General features: G+C 31.5%; 1 protein-coding gene across 23 annotated transcripts in view; it reads left to right on the top strand.

The window, feature by feature from the left end:
* Nucleotides 1-15,679, top strand: part of LOC143222085 (peregrin-like) — a 58,272-nt gene that overhangs the window by 22,953 nt on the left and 19,640 nt on the right. For 6 of the 23 annotated variants that reach the window (XM_076447997.1, XM_076447979.1, XM_076448002.1 and 3 more), the window contains 5 exons: nucleotides 5,696-6,430; nucleotides 7,442-7,690; nucleotides 7,993-8,308; nucleotides 8,836-8,975; nucleotides 14,368-14,519. In XM_076447997.1, coding sequence (XP_076304112.1) covers nucleotides 5,735-6,430; nucleotides 7,442-7,690; nucleotides 7,993-8,308; nucleotides 8,836-8,975; nucleotides 14,368-14,519 — 1,553 coding nt within the window. In that variant the 5' untranslated portion in view covers nucleotides 5,696-5,734. Of the gene's footprint in view, nucleotides 1-2,836; nucleotides 2,900-3,544; nucleotides 3,627-5,671; nucleotides 6,431-7,441; nucleotides 7,691-7,992; nucleotides 8,309-8,835; nucleotides 8,976-14,367; nucleotides 14,520-15,679 lie in introns of those variants that run through there. The other 17 variants (XM_076447987.1, XM_076447999.1, XM_076448003.1 and 14 more) reach the window with 6 other exon arrangements.

A 15,679-nucleotide genomic window follows, 5' to 3' on the forward strand; every position in this document is an offset into this window, starting at 1 on the left:
TTTACTACATTCTTCGAAACGTCATTCCTTACCAAAGCATCCTACCTGGGTATGTGTTTTCCTTCCTCAGTGGGCCATACTTTTTCAGAACAGACGATCTGCTATTGCTCCTTTTGGCCTTCGCATCTAGGCGCAATTGGATGAATTTGATCTTTCCTTGGATAACATTACAGAATCCACTGGTCAGCCATATACCATGGCTTATTACACTCCCCAAATGTGATCTTTCTTTAAATCATCTGAGAAAGGCAGATACTCCCAATTGGAAGTACCGTCTTTTATTTACTGAACACCTTTTGAATAATCTTTCCATTCTAATTTATAAGGATGGTTTTAAATCAGGTGACTCTGTGGGCTCTGTCATGGTTTGTTGCGGTTCGGTGGTTGCACGCAGAATCTCCTCTACAGCTTCTGTAGCAATATCTCTTGCCCTGGATCATATTGAAGCTAAGCAGTACTCCAACTGCACTATTTATACTGACTCGCTTAGTTCTTTACTGGCCCTGGGATTGCTTCATGTTGGCTTACACCCTGTTATCACTGATATTCAAAACAGACTGGCCAATTTCTCATGAACATCTACTTCTATCCAGGTTTTCTGGATACCAGGCCATGTTGGTATTCACGGGAACAAGCTTGCAGACATGGCAGCTAAATCTACCTGCTCTGGCACTATCACCACTGTGCCTATTCCATACATGGACTATGGTCTTGTATTCAAGGCTCGGCTTTGTGCCAGCTGGCAGTCAACTTGGAGTGAGCAACCCGACAAGTTTTTTCCAAATAAAACCTTATATTGGACTTTGGCCATTTAGCTTTTGTAAGGTTCGGAAGGAGAAAGTTGTTCTAACTAGACTATGCATTGGTCACAGTTTTTAACTCATCATTTTCTTTTATCTGGAACTAATGCACCAGTGTGTAGTTTGTGTGACACTCAAATCACTGTAAGCCACATTTTACTTTCTTGCCATCGTTACGACTCTCAACGACGGCTCTATTTTAAACATGTTCTGTCTCAAGGTTTGTCCATAACATTAGACAGTGTTGTTGGTGACAGTGACACTGTCCACCTTGATAAAGTTTTTAGGTTTTTAATGGCCATTAATCTTTTTAATGTCATTTAAGTGTATTATATTTATTCATTACACCTTTTTAATTTTGTTTCCCTTTTAAGAGTCTCAATCTCTCTAGTTCGATTTGAATTTGGAAAATGGCCATGACATTAAATAACTTGACAGCAGGACTGGAAAGGCCAACTTTAGGTGACTAACGATGCTGTTTGAACTACCCGTTAGTTGTCATGGCAAGTTATTACAATTTTGCTGCATGTCTTTTAACACTTTTATTACTTTACTTTTTGGTACTGGCCATAATGACACATAACCTGGAACCAGGACTGGAAAGGCCAACTTCAGATGACTGACAGTGGTTCTTGTACTTACCTGTTAGTCTTCCTGGCAGGTTATGTTCATTACCATTATGCTACAGAAAGTCCTTTTCAACTTCTCTTACTCTGCTTTCTCTCTTAACATTGTAGACTAGATGTCAACATCGGTTTTATGCTTTTTCTGTTTTTCAATGCTGTTTTGTTTTACCTTCATTTCCTTTTATGAATTTTATTACATTTACTTTATTTTTACCTTTTTATGGGACGTTTGGCGCAGATAGCCTAGCTGCTTTGTGACATAAAACACTAAACCGACCAACCAACAGACAATCTGCCATTGTTTCTTTTAGACTCCGTATCCAGGCACAATTAGAAGATTTGAATTTATCCTTAAATAACATTGCAGTTTCTTCATATCAGCCTATTTCATCATGGCAAATTACTGTCCCCAATTGTAATCTATCTTTGAGTCATCTGAGGAAAGCAGATACACCCAATCGGAAATATTGCTATTTCTTTGCTGAACATCTTTCATATGATCCATCCATTCCTAATATATACAGGTGGTTCCAAGTCAAGTGACTCAGTGGGCTCAGCCAAGGTTTGTGACAATTTGATTGTGGCACACAAGACTTCCCCCTACAGTTTCTGTTTTCACTGCTGAATTGTATGCCATCTATCTTGCCCTAAATCATATTGAAATAATGCAATATACAAAGTGTACAATATATACTGACTCACTCAGCTGTTTATCGGCCCTGGAATCATTCCATGTTAGTCACCACCCTCTTTTCATCAAAATCGAAAACAAAGTGGCCCATCTTTCTCTCTCATCTGTCTCCGTCCAATTCTTTTGAATACCAGGTCATGTTGGTATTTGTGGGAATGAGCTGGCCGACAGAGCAGCAAAGTCTGTATGTTCTGGATCTATCATTCCAATACCCATTCCATACATGGACTATGGTCCAGTTCTCAAATCCAGATTGTACACCAGATGGTAGGCAATCTGGAATGAGCAACACAATAACAAGCTTTTTCAAATCAAACCTTCTTTAGGTCTTTGGCCCTCTTGCTTCTCTAAAGAATCGAAGAGAGGAGGTTGTTTTGGCAAAGCTACGCATTGGTCACAGTTTTTTAACCCACCACTTCCTTTTATCTGGTACTGCTGCACCAATGTGTGGTCTATGTGGCACTCAAATTACAATCATTCACATTTTATTATCATGCCGTCGTTACAACCTAGAACGACGACACCATTTTAAAGATATTTGTAAGGCACGTTTGCCCTTGACTTTGGTCCATGTTATAGGTGATACTGCCCATCTCACTCATGTTTTTACATTTTCAAGAGCCATTGGTCATTTACACTTAAGGTTTTTTATTGGACTATATAGTGTTTTAACACGATTTCTTTTGCTTATTTCAATTTTTATTTTGACTTGAACCCAGGACTGGAAAGGCCAACTTTAGGTGACTGACTGCCATTTTGATCTTGTTGCTTCAGTTTTCCTGGTAAGTCTTAATTTTACACATTTTAGTTTTCATTTTTCTTTTGAACTGAACCCAGGACTAGAAATGCCAACTTCAGGTGACTGACAGCAAGGGTGTACTTCTTGCTTCAGTCTTCCTGGCAGTTCCTAATTTTACATATTTTACTTTTTACCTTTATTGCCCTATACCTGTACTGTACCACATCTTGTCTGGCACAGATAGCTTTGTGGCAATAAATATTGAATACCTACCTACCTATCTTATTGCTACTATAAATGTCTGATGGTGGAACTTGTTAACTGATTAACTGTGGGGCTCATTGACTGCTCTCATGAGACTGATCATGCTATATTCAGCTTGTTTTTAGATATTCTTTCTTTAATGTGATAGATATCTTTTTAATTAAGTTATTTACATGAAAATATACCAAGCTGATACATAATAAATTATTCAATGAAAATAAATCAGTAATGGACCTATAAAAACAAAGACTATATTATTTACAAAAAAACCTTTAACTACTGATATTTCAGAATAATTCCATCATCATAGTGAGTAAGTTAAAAACTAATTAACAAATTTACAATAATATGAAACGTAAGCTTTTAAGCAAGAACTTTTTGATATGGACAGAAGAACGTACTAAAATGGTTTTCTACATTTTAGAGTACAAAGTTGAAGAAACTGTGGAAATATACATGTACTGAAAAAGCAATAAATCAAAGAACTTGAACTCTACTGTACTAAGGTAACTAGGCAGTGCTTAAGTGGCACATGATGACAACCAGGTTTTTGTTTTCTATTCTCAGTGCTTCATATCTAGCTAGAACTAGTTCTAACTGAATAAAAATCCTATTCATGTAAATAGGATGCTAAATATTTAAAATTGTCATGTGTCCTTTTCCAATAGATTCTGACAGCTATAAGCAACGTATTCAGTGATCAGTGTCATCATGAGTGAATAAAGAATATTAAGTTAATATAATTTGTTTTTGTTGAAGCATCTTACACAAGAGTTAAAATAACTAGTATTGCAAAATGTGTTAACTAATTCTGATCATGTCACAAAATTAATTTAAGCTTTAAATAACCGGTAACAATAATAGCTTGTAATAAATAAATATATGAAAGTTGTAAGTGCTCAGAGGTCAAATAGCACTGTTGTTTAGACATAGTGTAAACAACAACAAGCATTGCTGTGATTAATTATGTACCTGACATATCTGTAGGCCACAAGTCCTAACAACCTCATATTTGTGAGTTGCATACAAAAACAGACTTTACACTAACAAAAGTTAATAATGGCAAATGTTTTAATTACTATGGTAGTTGGATTAATTGGAAATGCTAATTTTGATTAGGTGTTACACTTTTGTTGTTGTATGAAATTGTGCTGAACAGTTTTGAATTAATTGCAAAGAATAAAAAATCATAATGGTATTATGATTTACTGAAATTGTTAAAAATAATGTAATAGCCAGAAATTGTAGTTTTCTCAAGTTGATTGTCTTGTGATATTGATTAATTTAGTCATAATTTTGATTAGTTGATTATTGTACAGAGTATTAAATGATGTAATTGATCTTAATAGTTTATTGACCTGCTCTGATTATGGCTTTTTCTTAAACTGAAACACTTACATGAATTGAATGTCATACTTTAATATACTTCCAAGTTTGCTTGAAAATGAAAAGCTGATAGACTTAAACAATTAAGTTAGATGAAGTAACAAAATCTCCAAATAATCAGGGAGTAAGTTCTAGTCTGCGTGTGTTTGAGATGAAATACATTGAATTGTCTTTAATGTATGTATAAAAATGGAAGAGATCTGAAAACAGACACATACAAGATGCTGTATGGCTGGTAAACAAGATTTGCATCACTGTGGCTTTTTGGTGCCCCCCTTCCCAAAAAAAACAACAACAAAAAAACAAAAATTTGTAACTCTAGGACTTAGGTGTGTGTATTTTTTACACACACATATATATATATAGAAACCTTGTACTCTGTGGTTGAACTAACTTTTGCATGATGCAAGACATTTACAGTGTCTTTGATTTTTCTGGAATAAACTTGCCAGTATAATATTTGGTAGTGACATGCTAACATACTACACCATACTTAATTATTTTCCACAAAAGTTGAGACACGATTGGTAGAACATAATTTCCAGGTAGAATTTATGAGAGGAAACACACTGAAATTTTAGAAGGATATGGTAAAAATTAAATATAATTTCTGGTATTGATACTTGTTTTTTTTTTTTTTAAAAAGAGAGACCACCAGTTAGCTTGCTAAACATTACTACTTTCACTAACATTTGAATGAGCTGATAGATCATTGTTAAGATATCGAACGTGTTCAGTAATGAGCTGAGGTGAGTCTAAAATATATGTAATTTGAAAATTAAAATATTTGCAAGACACTACAGGGCTGAAAACTAAGACAGTTTAAATAAGTTGCAAGCTACAAGATTTTTTGAAAAATTGTTTTCTGTTATGTATACTATAGTGAAGTAGTTATAACTTGCACTTTGTATGTAAATTGTTTGTATTTACTGGAGTCTAATTTTGGTAATAAATGGATGTTTAGTTGTGAAAGTGATACAAGTTTGTGCTCATTTGATGAATAATGTTTTAATAGCTTAATGTTTTATAATTCATTTAAAATGAGTAGTTTGAATGTAAAAAAAGAATGTTCTTGTTAATTTATTAAGATTGTATATATTACGACTTGTGATGTAAGAAATTTGTTACAAGATCCTTGATGTATGTTGTATTATTTTCTGTTCAGCTACAGATATGAACTTTATTTCAGGGAAGAAATATTATGTGGATTGACTTTTATACCTATTAAATGAAGTGGAATTTTTCTGCATTTAAGGAAGAAAAAATGAAACTAAACTTTGACGTGAAAACCTTCTGCCAGAATTTGCGAGCCACTAAACCTCCATATGAATGCCCAGTGCCAGACTGTAGGAGGATTTATCGAAGTTTTAGTGGAATTCAGTTTCATTTGTACAGATTTGATCATGAGAACCCTGACAATAACAGCCCACAAGCATACTATCATTATTCAAAAAAAGGAAATAAAAAGAAATTAAGGTGGAACAGTAAACAGTACCAGGGATCCCCTTCCCCTCCACCATTTCAAAATGCAATAACTCGGGAAGGTCTCACGTATGCTGAGGCTCAACGTTTAGTAGAGGTTGAAGTTAATGGTCAGACTTTTAGACTTGATATTAATGAACCTTTGGATGTTGTTATTGTCGATGAAGAATTAGACCCTGAAAAAAAAGTGGAAAAATTAAACAATGTTGTTAATTCATCTGAGAAAAACTTCAATAAAAATAGTAAAGCCATGGATAATAGTAGCCCTAAAATTAACAAAAATGCTGGTTCAGAAGAAACTAAACTTCCCGAGCCTTCTTACAGAATAATACCTTCTTACAATCCTCCTGATGCTCCACCAAGGCCAACTTCATATTACAGATTTATTGAAAAGTCTGCAGATGAGCTTGATGAGGAAGTTGAATATGACATGGATGAAGAAGTAGGTTTACTATGTTATGAAAAGTTATATTTTGTAAAGTACTGTAAAAAAAATAACAATTAGTACTTTGAGAACGGTGTTTATTCCTGAGTGTACAGGGAATGGATTAGTTTGAGATGACTGAAAGTTGTAACACTGTACAGTTTTGGTATTCAAACACTGAAACACTTAGTTCTCTCACATTAAAAAGTAAAGAAGATGAGAAAAGGTTGGTGAATCCCTCCAGAATTATTAAAGAAAAAAAGGTCTAAACATTTTTTGAAATATTAAACCTAAATAATTACTGAGAAATTAGGTACTGGATAGGTGATTAAAATAAATATGAAAAGCAAAGGTTGAGCTTTGTTTAATTTTCTATTGTATGTTACATGTTTTAGGTACAGAAATAAAATTTTAACAAAGGGTTAAAATTAATTGGTTTGTTTTATTTTTTTTCAGAAATTGATACAAGAAAATCATTGTTAATTTTGTTTTTCTCATTTAAAAAAATTACGTACATTAAGTTCTACGTAATTGCAGTGGTAAAATGTCACACAAAAATTTGTGTATGTGTGAATCAATACAGAATTTTCCACAAGATTGTGTTCTTTACCTGTATGTTGATGCTTATTCCTTGTAAAGTTCTGTAACAACAAGATGTCATCTTGTGTATTAATATAGCTCTCTTTACATCTATGAATTATTAAGGTTTTGGGAAAAAGCAGTTAAACCTCTGGATTTTTCAGTATGTTAGATTTTTCTACTAGATAGTCTATTGTAATTCTAACTGTAAACTTGCTGTATATTTACTTCAGGCTAGTAACTTGAAAACTTGAAAAGGGATCAGTGCCAAAAATGTTAATAAGAATTTTAATTGATAATTTAACTAGTATGGATGAACCTAACTTCATTTGAAACTTTAACTGTTGTAGTTGTGATTTTTGTGGAATTCTGGCAATGTCAGGAGACCAGCATGTTAAATTTCAGTCAAACTTATTTTCATGATGATATTAATTTTATATGCATCATTAGGATTGTGCTTGGTTGGAGCTGATGAACTACATACGTTCTCAAGAAGAACTGAAAGATGTATCACCTGACACCTTTGAACTACTGATGGACAGATTGGAAAAAGAATCATATTTCCAAAGCCAGTCCTCAGGGAAAGACCTTGGACCCCCAATTGATGAAGATGCAGTGTGTTGTATATGTAATGATGGAGAATGTCAGAATTCAAATGCCATTTTGTTTTGTGACATGTGCAATCTTGCAGTACATCAGGTAAAAGTTGAAAGAATAGGTTATGATGGTATCATAGGATTTTTTTCAATATACATATAACCAAAGTATGTTGAACCTAAGTACTGTTACATATTTAGCCTTAAATTAGTTACTTTAATTTGACCCATAAGAGATAATATTTGTATAAAATTGTGTGTGTGTGTGTATATATGTATGTATAAATATGTATTCACTGAAATATTGTATTTTCTTCACTGAACCTAACTTTTTGCAATACTGTTGTTGAAATAGCTTGGACTTAAATTTTTTTAAATGAAGATTCCTATTTTTTCTGGATTTAGGAGTGCTATGGGGTTCCATACATTCCAGAAGGTCAGTGGTTATGTCGTAGGTGTCTCCAATCTCCATCTCGAGCTGTTGATTGTGTTTTGTGTCCTAATAAAGGTGGTGCCTTCAAACAAACAGACACAAGCCAGTGGGCTCATGTGGTTTGTGCACTTTGGGTTCCTGAGGTGTGTTTTGCTAACACAGTGTTTCTTGAACCTATAGACAGCATAGAAAACATCCCTCCAGCAAGGTGGAAGTTAACATGTTACATCTGCAAACAAAGAGGAGTTGGAGCTTGTATACAGTGCCATAAATCTAACTGTTATACAGGTATGTTTTAAACATCTTTTAACTACTAATTGTATTATGTACTAACAAAATTAAAACAGTCAGTTTACTCGGTTTCTGAATATGTGCATATAACAGTTTATGTATAGAATTTTTTTTTGTTTTGCAGTGAAAGTTTCTAAAAGGTTGTTAAAATAGTAGTTCAACTCCAGTTTTAGTATTCAGTAATTTTTTTCAATAGTACCTTCAAGTTTTGTTAAAAAAAGTTATGAACTTGGGAAACTTACTTTACTCTTTTTAGTACTTTATTTTTAACATGAGATTGCGTACAACTGTTTAAGTTGTAGCAAATGTTGATATTTTTTTTAAAGCTTTGCTTGGAACTTTTGTGTGACTCTGCAGAGATTCTGAAGTAAGGGAAACTAAAGATTAATTTTTTTATAGGTAGTTTCTGTTCTAAGTATTCTTGATTTTTAGAGAAACAAGTTCCAAATTTCTATGTGTAAAGTTAACTTATTTATATGATTCTAGTATGATTAGTTTAGCAATAATTCAGTGGCTTTTTGTAGCTTTTCATGTGACCTGTGCTCAACAAGCTGGGTTATATATGAGGATGGAAGCCGTGAAAGAAACAGGAAACAATGGGCCAACATACAATGTTAAAAAAACAGCATATTGTGATGTTCATGCTCCTACTGATTCTGAGAAGGTATGATAAAACCAACTTTATAACTTGTATATATAATTTTGACGTGGATATGTTTTTATGGTACTGAACTGCAATTTATGTTGTACTTGTAATAATTGTGGTTGCATTAGCAAGAATATCTTTTTATGTATTAGAAATAGCAAATGTAGTTAATAGTATTCCTGTATATTCTATACTTTTGAAGAAGTATAGAATATACTTTTTAGTGTAATAGTGTTCTGTAATCATTAGTTACTGATGTTGAAATTATTTGGACCTTTTTTATAAAAAAAAATTGTTCTAGAGCAGTGAACCAAAAAAAATTTCAAAATGCATTTACCCAAGCTCATTCATGCATATATTATCAACTCATTTGTGTATATTTATCAGCTTTTTCTTTAAACTATAAAAATATTTACTCATTTTACTCAGTACTACTAACAATGTTAATGAAAATCTTCTGATGTATCTAAGATTTCATCAAATTTTACTGCATTATTTACTCTATCAAATAAAATCCTTGACATTAGGGCATCAAGTCCATGGTAAGTAAATAAGTACTTAATATATTAGCAGTGTACAAGGCAAACATAGACACAAAGATAAAAAAAAGTAAAGAATTACATTATTTTTTGTACTACTTAAATATTTTTGGTAAAATCTTAAAATTGTAAGCAGTTTGTAAGCTAAACCTGAAACATTAACTTTGTTTGGTCTATGTGATATTCAGTTTTCACAGAAAATTAAGCCTATACTTCTTTGCATTGAATTTTTTGATTTCAGTAATACTCTCTGTTCATTTCTAAGTTGTTTTTCGTAATATAAAATGTACATTATACAGTGTCTAAAATCTATATTTATTCTTCATAGTAAATGCTAAGTTTTGATTTTGTTTGAATGATAGTTTGATACATTCTGTTTCTGATTTGTCTTTTTTTTTTTAACATTGTGAACTTACTGCCATATCAAAGATGTGCACAGCATGGGTTACGTTAACCATATTGCTAAGAATGAAAAGCTATGTTTTATCAAACACAGATAAGAAAAGAAACAAGTTCAAGTAGAATTTGTTGTACTGCAACAAAAACTTGTACCAGACAGTAATGTGTAATATTTGTTGAACTAAATATTATTATAATAGACAGAATTGTGTAAAGATTCATTCTTTTTTTCCAACTGTTATTTTTTTATATAACTAGCAAAATGATATTGTTTGAAAATTTGTGCTATTCAGTTAAGGATTTTTTAAATCTTTGAACATGAAAATTCATTATTTTGATAAATTCTCTAATTTTGTTGTACCTTTGTGCAGAATTAGCTGTAAAAAAAATTCTAGTTATACCTTCTTACACAGATTTCTTAATGGAAATTTTATCTGCAACCCAATGAAAATTTACATACCAAATATGTATGATTGTTAGGATTGTTTTCCTTAAGCCTTATACAGATTTGACCCAGTCTGTGTGACATAGTGTTTCTTCTATATACCTCCAAGCCAGAGATCTTGTTCATTGAAGCATCAAGATTTTGCAGTAAATGCACAAGAACATCAAAAATTGTTTCCATTTTACCACTTTGACTTCAGCATTGGCACACAACATAGCTTTGATGTTTTAGAAGTTATGATTTTGCACAAAGGGAATTTTTTTTTATTGACAGCTTTCCCAAACTTTCCACCCTTACTACCAGTTAAGGGTTTTTCCTTAACATAACTCATTCTGTCTTAGCAAATATCAGCCAGATATCTCTGCCTTCCTGAATATGTTTGGTTGCTGATGAATAAATCTTGTTTCTGCTCCATTGGCAAGCTGAAATTACTGGAGAAATAAACATTATTTAACATCTATATAATTTAATGTGAAATATAAAAATAAAACTAGGGGTGCTTTTTTAAGGATGCATGTTTCCCTATTTTTGTTTAGAAGCTGAAATTAGACTTTTTCAAGAGACAAACAATGTTTATAAGTATTTCCTGTTAACATTCTCAACTGGTTGATTTATGTGTACAAGCTCACCCGTACATAAACTAATGAAGAAAATGTTCAGTCAGGTTATTATGCTTTAGACATAAGTGTTGCTGTTCTCATCTGAGCAGTTAAAAAGCTTGTGATTCTTTGTGACAGTTTTTTGACATCACTCATAAATATTTCTACTGATATAATCTTTTCTAATATATGGCCGTTAACATTTTTATGTGTATTGAGAACCAGGTTCTGGTCATTTTGAAACATTTGACAAATGCATTGTTTGATACAATCATGATATCAGTTACAGATTTTAAAGTGTATAACTTTTGGTCTCTTGTACTTAAAGTAACTCTAAACCAGATTTACAATAACTGATATTTCTGTAGCTTTTGGTGGTCTTTCTGTGACATCTCTTTGTTTGGAGGAAGACTTATTCCTCTGTGGATTCCTCAGTATGATTTAGTGTTGGTATTTTATTGCAGAAGGGCTTTCATTCTTCTGAGAAGAAACATTTTCTTTAAGTTTGAAATCAAAAGCAGTAGTTTTCATTTGTCTTAGTGGGTTTTTTTTTTTATGTAACATGCACCAGCCTGTACTCTACACACAAAGCAAGACCAGACAAACAGTGTGCATGCCATTCACTTTCTGGTTTCCGTGGCATTGCAACTATTTTCTATTAAAAAAAAAAAAAGTCCATACAGTAAAGGTAAGCTCGTGATTGGAGAAATGTGACAAAACAGCTGACAAAAGAAATTTATTAACGTGGCAGTTTCAGATTTGTATAATGAATTTATTCATTTTAACAAGGAATGTGAGCAACTAACAATTTGTTAAGTTGGTGAAAACAAAGACACCAGTCTCTGGACAAAATTTAATCTTCAGAAAGTTATGATATTTATATAACTAGTTTTCAAGGCAAGTTAATTGAAAAATTTACATAAGAAGTGATCTTTTCAGTCTGTTCCTGTGAGATTCTTACATAAAAAAAATAATCAAAAGTTGCAAGCAGCTAAAATAAATTGTCTGTGAACTGTCATTAAAACAGTGCCCTCATATTGGTTGTACTCAGTACTTCCCTGTTAAGAACACAATTTGGCAAAATACACTTGTATGCAGAAAGGCTCTTCTGCTTTTGGAATTGTGGATAACTTGTATTACAATGAACAGGTCGTGTTGGTAACAAGTAGAATGGCGAACTATTGTTTGCATACTGAAGCATCATCAATGTATCATTGCTAACATGATGGTGGATGTAAATAATGGTGTGCTTACAAACTGCACCAAATTCTAAAGCTTGGTATCTCTACCATGGTGGAATAGGATGTGTACATACAAGTTTTTCAATTATTTATACTGTGCATAAGCTCATGTATTCATCAGTTTAAACACAACAGTTCATAAATAGAAATACTCTATTTTAAAAAATTATGATGGATAAAAATGAAAAGGTGTATGTTTAGTGTGTGTTTTATAATGGGGTCTTCATAAGTTAACATGACACTCTGGAAGACTGTTAAGTGATGCACTGTCATCACATTTGTTTTCAAGCTTTTCTGAATAATGAATAAAATATCAAACATACTGCATTATTTTGAGAGTTAAATATGTTTTAGATATAATGCATTACTCATCTTTCTAGAGTTTTGTTTTTTGTTGTTTTTTTTGACAAAATTGGGCAAAAAGTATGAAAGCAAAAATTATGATATAGTGCTTCAGATGCCTGGCTTTACAGGAAGGTTAAAACATTAAATAGAAAAACAAATTGAGCTTGTTTTAATGTCAGTTTTTGTATTTTTTTGTCTTGTGCTTGCAAATTTTTTATAAAATATGATTGCCTTTATAATGGGGATTTTTTATATGTTGTTGCTTGTAGAATGATAATTGGTACTACTTGCTGAAAGTTGTTAGTTTATAGTAAGTTAAATACAAGAGGGTTGTACATGTTCTTGATTATAATATACAGTAAAAAACAAAAATCAATAAATGAAATACCTATATTAGCCTTTAAACAGCAGTTATCATTAATTGATGCTGCTACCTACAACATTCCTACTGTTTAAGGGTTAAAAAGTGAGTAGTGTATAGGTTTGATAATTTTGTAACCTATGCATACCCTGTACACACTAATATTATGCTCAACTGTAAGCAACAAGTGCAAGTGGTAGGTTTCTAGCTTGCATTGTACTGAAATAATTATTATAACAGGTAGATATAGTACAGCCAGGATGAGAAGTTTTGTGTGATTTCTTCTTTCTTGAAGTACTAAGCTTGCAGGTGTATGAGTCTTATCTATTACATGTTTTAATTTTATAATTATTGTTTCTTCATATTTGCTTGTATGTGTATTTGCTAACATAAGTTGAGATAGACAGTTAGTTGTTTTATGTTTATGAGCTAATCAAATTTAACTAGTTTATCTTTATGTAATAACTTTGTAGAGTAATTTCCTTTGTGTTGTCTGATTAAATTAAAAATGGTACTGTGGTTTACATTAGAAACAGTTTTCTGTTTGTTCCATGGATGCACATATTTATAGGTAAAATAAATTTGAAGGGAAATGTTTTCTGTTTCTGATGTAAAGTTGCTCCTTTGTTTGCTATTCAGATAATTTTATATAAAGAATAAATAACTTATTGAATTCACATTAGTTGGTGGTAAAATTGAGTTTAATATCTAGATGGTGTTTTTAATGTTTTGTGTAAGTTATTGTTTTACTTTTTTTTTTTTCCTACATCTTGGAACTTGTTACAACAGTTCTGAATAAATTTTGTTTATATGCATGTACCTTTATACAAGTTATCTTGTAATTACAGACTTGCATATTTATTCAAGAACTTTACATTCATAATTGCATCGTTGTTGAATAGCACATGTGATGTAATAATTACAGATGTTTATTGTATGATAGTATATTTTTCCTCTAAGTATCCAAAATGTGTCCATATTATTTTACTCATAGAATATTTGGGGTAAAATTAAAGCCAACTAACAGGCTCTACAATTTCAAATTCTAAACAGTGTGTACAGTAATTAATTTAATCATTTTAAGGTAATTTTCAATAAACTGTTTTTGTGTTTTTATTTTCTGTATTATTTATTCAACTATGTTTTTTAGTAAATTTTTAGAAGTATTTTAGACATTTCTTACTTAATTAAGTGTTGACTCATGTACAACATGTGCAAGAAAAGTAAACCATGAAATTCATTTGATAGTAATATGGTAAATAAAATAAGGAATTCATAATTCAGTGCTTTTACTTTAATTCATTTTTTGGGGTAAGTGTTACTGTTTTCTGATAGTATAAGTTATTGCTACTGACAGTTTTAATGTTATCAAAATATTTATAGTGCAGGTTGGAAGCTTATCTCAGTATGTTTATTCTACAGAAAGAAATCATTTAAGTTAAAAGTTGTTAGTAATTTTACCTGTAAATGTTTTAATTTAGGATAATGATGAAGGCAGTGGAAAAATAGATAGTGTTAAAAAGGCCAAAGCCAGGGCCAAATCAAGAGAAAAGATGAGAAAGGCAAGGAAGATACTGGCTGAGAATCGAACAGCAGTTCCAGTGGTATCTATTCCAACAATACCACCTGATAGGTAGGCTGTGTAGCAAGATTTGTGAAACTGTATAGCAGTAATAAAACTATTGAAAAAAAAATCATGGCCCTGTGAACCTGCAGTAAAATGTTGAAAATTTAAATCTGAATGTAACATTTACAAAGAACATAGGGTATTGAATATTGTATGTTGTATTGAATCTTATTGAAATACTGGTATCATTTAGTGATAAGAAGATGCAATATGTTCCATATACTAAACTGTATTCACTGAAAAAAGTTGGATTTAGAAAGGCAACAACCCTTAGTACTGTTTAAAGACATGTTTATCTTGAGTAAGATGACATTTTATCTGGTTCACTATAAGAAACTAGAAACTGTATCTTTATTTAAAAAAATCATAATCATGTGTATTTGGCAGAATAAATATAAAAGGACATCTGTTAATGTATTTTTCTTGTAATTCATGAAGTTAGGGTAAGTATGTAATTTTTGTTATATCCATTATAATATGGATTCTTAATCATAACCTCAGTTATATATAGGTATAATTTGTTGAGTGTAAGTTATCCTATAGCTCTAACTAATGTGCAAATACGTGTAGGTTTGCTGTTGCATCAGACTACTTTTTGTGATTTTAGTTGCTGTTTATGGGTACTAAATAAAGTCAAAAGTTGTTATTTCTTAAAACAAAGTTGAATAAATAATATAGTTCATTATGTAAACATGGATAAAGGTTCAGGAATGAGGTTTGTGTGTGGAAAGAATATTTGTGGAGTAAATTAAAACAAATTGCAGTTTAAAAAAGTAAACATTCTTTATTAATAGTTTCATTGTGAAATTAATAGTAATTGTGATAAATATCTACACAGGATTTTAATGCATTAACATCATATGTAAAGTATAAAATATGACGGTAATAGACCTACAGTAACTTTGTAACAGGAAAGTATAATAGAACATTTCCTTTAATTCTCTGTACATGTGATCAGGTGAATTGAATAACTGCTTGGCCACTTTGTACTCATTTCTAGTTATAGTTTTGATACTTTTAATACAGTGTGTATATCTTACAAATTTGCCAGACTTTCAGTAAACATTATAAGTCTCTAACATACAAAAGAATCTGAAGTTTTAGTGAAGTATTATTAAGAAACTAAAAAAAAAAAGTTTAAACATGTCAATCCTTTTTTTAGCAGT

This window comes from Tachypleus tridentatus, chromosome 8 (assembly GCF_004210375.1).
Source record: "Tachypleus tridentatus isolate NWPU-2018 chromosome 8, ASM421037v1, whole genome shotgun sequence".
Taxonomy (NCBI): Eukaryota; Metazoa; Arthropoda; class Merostomata; order Xiphosura; family Limulidae; genus Tachypleus; species Tachypleus tridentatus.